Source organism: Aplysia californica, unplaced genomic scaffold (genome assembly GCF_000002075.1).
Source record: "Aplysia californica isolate F4 #8 unplaced genomic scaffold, AplCal3.0 scaffold00003, whole genome shotgun sequence".
NCBI classification, from domain to species: Eukaryota; Metazoa; Mollusca; class Gastropoda; order Aplysiida; family Aplysiidae; genus Aplysia; species Aplysia californica.
In genome coordinates this window covers 284,222-290,990 of record NW_004797273.1, presented here as the reverse complement: position 1 = coordinate 290,990, position 6,769 = coordinate 284,222, and the positions used below count along the sequence as shown (strand labels likewise).

General features: G+C 40.5%; 1 protein-coding gene across 1 annotated transcript in view; it reads right to left on the bottom strand.

Annotated features, from left to right (window-relative positions):
• Window positions 1–5,305, bottom strand: part of LOC101857374 (PH domain-containing protein DDB_G0274775) — a 10,966-nt gene extending 5,661 nt beyond the window's left edge. Inside the window, exon 1 of the mRNA XM_005089090.3 lies at window positions 4,646–5,305. Coding sequence (XP_005089147.1) covers window positions 4,646–4,846 — 201 coding nt within the window. The 5' untranslated portion in view covers window positions 4,847–5,305. The remainder of the gene's footprint in view (window positions 1–4,645) is intronic.
• Between the last annotated feature and the right edge of the window lie 1,464 nt (window positions 5,306–6,769).

Below are 6,769 nucleotides of genomic sequence, written 5' to 3'. Positions count from 1 at the left end.
TAGATATCTAGGTGATTAAACTTGATCTTTTATTGACAATATAAAAGTCAATTTAAGCTTCATTTCGTTAGAATTTTTTTTTAGGTTTGCTAACTTCTTAGACTTTGTGTTAAACAACACTTTTAACAAAACTAATCCTTACAAGCCTAGGCTTGGCCTTTATTGTGATCTCGAAGGTTTAAAAGTAGAAGTAGAATAGTCTATTACTAGAGTCTAGAGTCTAGAGTCTAGATCTAGTCCAATTTATTTAATCTCTTGAATGTACTGGATAACAGAAATCTGCAACCTGCCACTAGACCTAGATTACAACTCTAGATCTAGATTCGAGATTTTAGTAAAGGCAGAGTCCAGGGAAAAACTTCAAGAAATTCTCGTGGTGATGAGGGATGGGATCGGCCGATCAGCCCGATCGCCCGACTCGATCGCCTCAAAAACAAACGTGTTTGTTTTCAGTTTCAGGCGATCGAGTCGGGCGATCGCCCTCGATCGGCCGATCCCGTCCGTAGTGGGCACCCCGTATAAAGAGAGACCAAAACAATCTCAATAAATAATATATCGCAACTATCACGGCACATCACTTCACCTATACATGTTCCGGTAACTACCTATAATTATAAATAGATTGAAGTTTGACCCGTGTCAAAGGTTGGGAGTGGCTGACGATTCGGGAGGCGGCTGCGGGTTGACGAAAGGGAAAAGCGCAGCGCCGCCACGAGTGTCACCTCTCTATTACTGTAAACCCTCTCTGGTAAATCATGCGACCCTCTCTCACAAGGGATATAACCGTAATCACTAAAATATAAAGAAATGAGATGGTTGTGTCCCTTTCCCCTTTGCTCAGGTTCATGTAAATACATACTCCGAGTAAACACACGTCCAGGAGCCCTCCCAAACACTTGGCGTTAATAAGGGGACTACTGTTGTACGAGATCGTGTAATTCGTGCAGGTGATAACAGATGAAAAGACAAAAACGCAGGGCAATATCCAGTGAGAAGCATGTATTTCTCAGGACTAATGCACATGGTCAGAACAAAGACCACAACTGTCAGAGATTCAAGCACGATATCCGTGGAAGGAACAAAGAACAAAGCAATGGTGCCGCTTTTAAGCTTAATTTTTAGCTTTGTACACTGCTGCATTGCACCATGGACGGCATCATGGTATTTGGCATAATTTCCCATTCCCAGTAATATGACATTACAAATACGTTCCGCTTATCATCTATCCTAATTTTTCTGTTTGGAGATTAACTCTTTGAAAACACGTCAGCGGATAATTACATTGTCGCCGTGTCAGCTTTTTAACATGTTTATTTGCTAAACTAGTGGTCTAAGGTGGCTTTTTAGAGGTGTAAGTGTTATTTTTGTACAGTTGATAGGAAAAAAAAGGGTGACCTGGTACAAAAGGTCACAGGGTATCGAGAATGAGAAAGTGGGTGAGTCTTCAAAGAGTTAAGGAATAAACACAATGTGGATTCGTATAAACATCGGTACCAAAACACAGGACTAGTTCCGAGGAAGAATATTATACCGTGTTCTTGCAAAAAGTAAAATTTACTCCAAAATGACTTTTTAAAAGGCAGCAAATTTTACTTTTTGACTAAGATGAATCTGAATGAGTATTTCGAAATTATACAGGTAAGATAAACAAGGGGAATGAAGAAAGTGAGATGAAGAAGGTGACACTATAGAAGGCTATTGGGTCCATATTTATGTTTGTCATGATTGGGCTAGATCTAGGCAGCGAATCCACAAACACTGAGACAGGCGACTGCTTTCCAGGCTAATTAATGCTCTTAGCTCTGAAAAATCAGTGCTGACAGTAAAAACACATACCCCTTGGCAACAGAGGATTTTTCATTACAATAATGCTACACTTGCTTGCTGACTGTCTTTATATTGGCTTTACCAGAGCCCCAGACTATACAAGTTCTATCGCTAAAGCCAAGTTTTCTGACTGTTGCCCCAAAATATTGTAGATTGACTGAAGCCTCAATGGAGAAATTGTGCTTTTTTATTGCTTTTTTTTCAAGTAAGTGTTTTACCGCGCTCGCAACTGCATAAGGTCATATGATGAGCGCACGGGACACACCAAACATTTTCAATTGGTGGGAAATTTTTGAATTTTGCCCGGGTGGCGGCCAAATCTACTCTTACAATCGATTTTAGACCACCAAGGGATCTTTAATGAGTGCAACGTGCACATGTGACCTCCGAGATTTTTCGCCTTTGTCCGAGAAGGATAGGTGTAGATCTTTCCTACCAGAAGATCAGGGGTATGGCGGAAAGACAGCAGTAAGAAGGAGCCAAAGAGAAGCAGTAAAAAGCCTGCAGAAGGAGTCAGGAGCCCAGAGGATGGGGCAAAGGAGATGATGGGGTGGGGGCAGAAAGTGGATACGAAAGCAAACTAAAGAACATTGCTAGAGACCAGGAAAGGGGGTGAAAGGAGACAATTTTTGGAGAAGAAAATTTTTCCCGCGCTACCGGAATTCGAACCTAGAACTTTTGAATGAGAGGCAAACACCTTCACCTCTAGGCCACAAGATCCCCCAAATAGTGCTTCATGGTGATTTGGTTGCAAGTCTGTGTAACTACCTAAGCGTGACTTTAATTTGACTCAAGCAATAGTGGTCGTTCAGCCCAACTATCAAAATCTTCAGGACGACCATGCCTCCCATCCCCACACATATAGACTTACCTTTTCATAAAAAATTTAATATAGATATTAAAGACAATTACCCTATACTTCTAATATGATTAAATGTTTAGTATACCAGAAACAGAACGGGAGTAGAAGTTGAAGATAGAAAAAAAGGTAAGCTTGACGATTGACTCTCTCTATAATTAATCAATCTTAGAGAACAAACTTTGGTATTTTTTTACTTTCCCTCCCATCTCACACTTAACTACCAGTTGTCCATATTCTACTAAATATTGATGCGCTGAACACGAATATCAACTTCATTTCCGTCGCAAATTAATAGTTTTTGAAATATTTGATTGTTCTTAATCAAGATAGACGTGCTTTGGACCAATCAGGGGGTCCCAGAGGGGCCTGCCCCCCAGAGGTAAAAGAAAATCTGGGGGGTCACAGGGGGGCATGCTCCCCTGTTTTAACCCATAATTTGATATTTTACAGTTAGATTTGTCTGAAGTTTTCTTAATAATAATTGATCTGCGACAGTTTTAGTGGCTTTATTTGTGATCTGCAGCAAACAGTACTGCAGTTTGACCCCTGAAGCAGTGCATCTGTGTACGGGAGTGAAAGTAAAAATTTACCCAAACTTTATCATCTATTCTAGATCTAGAATCTAGATCTAGATCTTGATCTAGGCTTTTTAACTCACTGACTATGGATCCCGTCACGGGTACGGGCGGACGGTCGGTTCGCAGGTACGGATCCCGTACCCCCGACGGGATGGACTTTGCGGTTTTGTTCCGTATCTTGTGCTCCCGTCACATGAACGGGAACGGACTCCAGTGCTAGTTTTGCCTCTTGTTTCGTTTCGTGCGGAGTCTGGCGGAAGTTTTGTGGTAACTTTTTAAGCAATTGAAGGTGAAGGACAGTCACCTCATCTGGGGTTGACCTGACCGGAACTCGTGCTATGTATGGTCTATACAAATGATAATAATCCGACAGTCGCGTTGAAGTAACGGTCGCATGAACAAGAATCACATTATAATTTCGCAGTTTTCGATACTTCTGTACGTTTTGCTAGTTCTAGTGACTCAGGATATGATGTGTCTGATAGTTAGGACCCTGGATATGTACCGGAACACGGCCCGAGTCGTAGTTTTAGGGCTAGATCTAGCACTAGTACTGTTGTTGTTGTTCGCGCAACGAAATCACAACTTCGTTTCCTACATCTGTCTCATGTAATTCAGTGTATGGGTCTGAATAAACGCACAGACCAGCTTTTATATTTTCACCAAACACTCACAAATAGATACAAATCAAAACAGAACACTTTGAACTTTTATTTTTGTTGCAATTGTGAATTTCATTCTATCTGTCATGTCTCTGGAAATTTTTCGAAAAATCAAATTCATTCCAATTTTGAAACAATCATTAGAATTAAAGTATTAGACATAGAGAACGTAAATTTTTTGCAATAGATTAAGTTTGAAAGTTACTTTACTGTGTCAAAAAATAATTACAATAGGGTAATTCTGAGAGTTGTGGTGGTGTTTTGAAATACCCCCAAAAATGCCAGTACTCAGCGCTAGTGATTTGTGAAGGAGGCCAGTAGTCAGTGAGTTAAATAAATGCTTCTCTCCACTTTTGACATCAAGAACATGAAAAAGAAGTGAACTATTTCAAACTTTTGGGTTGGGAATAGCACTAGCCTACTCCATAGAAAAATAATTTTGTGTTGACATCAGCTCAGCCGATTGCGAAATCTTCAGCGTAAAATCCAAACCAAAAAATTATGCTAAATTATTTAGCCTGACTGAGATTCAGATTTTCAAAATAACGATGAAGGTACCAATAATGATGAATCAACAAATACTTCAGTTGATGAAACATTATAAACATTGCACAAAGAAAACCGCTAAAGCAAGAAAAGTATAAAAATCTGAGCCCCTTATTTTTAATTAATGAATGAGCAAAAAAGGTTTTTTAAAGAGGTGGGGGGGGGCTTACCTCTGGAGATTCGCTGTAATAGAGGTCACAATTTTTAAGCAAAAACCATTGGCGTTTCCATTTACGAGACAGTCTAGCTCTTTTCATCAAGTATCCTTTCATTTCTGTGTCTGTCACTTCAGCATCAGGCTGCGAGTCGGAGCGGTTTGATAAACTATTCGTTTTTTGACTGTCTGTAACGGAGTCCGATCCGGAAGCCATGTCGAACAGCAGAAGAACAACTTGTTGTCGACAGGGAATGAAAATAGGTATTGAAAGTCGTTTCTTCAAAACATTGCTATAAATTTCGGTATCTTGCCAACTACAGGAAATAGAAAGCTTTTTGAGAAGTATTTAAACACATTTGATCAATAGACAACTGATTGCTATTAAATCTAGTAATCATAAAAGATAAATGAATTAAGTTTACGTTTTACGACGTTTATCAAAATGCACCAAATGCGAATCCGTAAATAAACTGAACAAATTTCCCATCGCCCCGCCCGTTCTGTTCTCCCGAGTATTCTGTTTAGGCGTGGTGCTAAAATGAGATTTCTTCAAGTAAAGTGATTAAAATCTAGATTTGTGTATAAAGCAATTTTAGGAATGAAGAGAAAGACCAGTGTAGAGTAAAAAAAATGAAGAGAGAGTGAAGGGGGTGAGAGAGAAAAAGAGAGAGAGACGAGAGAGAGAGAAAGAGAGAGAGCGAGAGAGAGAGAGACGAGAGAGAGAGAGAAAGAGAGAGAGAGAGTGAAAAAGGGGGGGGGGGGCAGTGTTGTGTGTTGGCCTAAAGGAGGGTGCGTGTTTAGGATGTGAGTCAAATACATGTACATGTACATACTTTATACCAACAATGTTCGTGCCACTCACATCTGTTTTTGTGAAAGTGAGTGAGTGTGCGTCTGTGTGTGTGTGTGTCTGTGTGTATTTGTGCGTATTTGAGGGAGGGAAGGAGAGAGATAGAGAAGAAAGCGGGGAGAGGGGAAAAAATTTCCCGTGTGTGTGTGTGTGTGTGTGAGCGGAGAAAGAGCAGGAGAGAGAGGCGGGGGGGGAGAAGCTCAGAGAGAGACAGAGATAGAGAATTTTTGTGATAGAGTTGTGGGATGTGAGTAGGGACCTACTGAGTACAGGTAGTCGCCTAATGACAGAGAAGAAACAGAGAACCCACTTAAAGGGCAATAATTCGGTCACCCTTTTGTCATCCTTTGACCAATTTCAACAAAACGTCGAAGAAATCAAATTCAGCCAGGCCGGATATGTAATCGTCAATATGGAAAAAAGTCAACTGAGATCTAGATTATTCTAGATCTATACCGAAAAAATCAAGATCTAGTGGGGGGGGGGGTTCAACCAAAGTTGAGTATGACGTAAAAGTTTGCAGCTTCTTAAAGATCAATCACAATAATTAGACTTATATCACTATGTGCGTCAAAAAACAAAGGTAAGCCTATACAAAATTGATGTTGCCAAATAAACTCAAGGGGACCGGATAATAAAAACCTCCAGGTGCTGACCATTTCTCTCCATACATGGCCTCAGGAAATTTTGAATAACCTGTAGCATGTTTCTAGGTCGATTCTTTGGACGTCCTTTTCAACTTACTGCTCTATTGCTTGTGAATTGTTACGATAAACTATCACACCACCCCGCCCCCGTCAAAAAAATTAAATGTCAAAATTAATAATTGAAGGGGCTCAGGTTGGTAGGAATGTGATAACCATATATTTGTAAACTTTCGGCTCATAAGGGTAGGCGTTACCCACATGTTTCTTGCAACTATACAAGGGCCACTCTTGACATGTGGGGTGTGGCTCCCTCGCACTGAACTCAGACCCATACAGTGGCATACAGCACAAACTTTTTCAGCATGGTGAGATATCCTTCCTATGTGGCTGTCGTGGTTTTACCGTCCTTGTTCGGAAACAGCCCAGCCACCCTCGGTTGAATCTTATTTGGAATTTGGACGCAGTTTTGTTGAAATAATTAATACAGAGGTGACCGAGATATTGCCCTTTACTTTAAGTGTGTCCTCATTTTTGTTAGACAGCCTATATTATGAAACACACTCGCACGCACACGCACTCTCTCTCTCTCTCTCTCTCTCTCTCTCTCTCTCTCTCACACACACACACATACACACACACA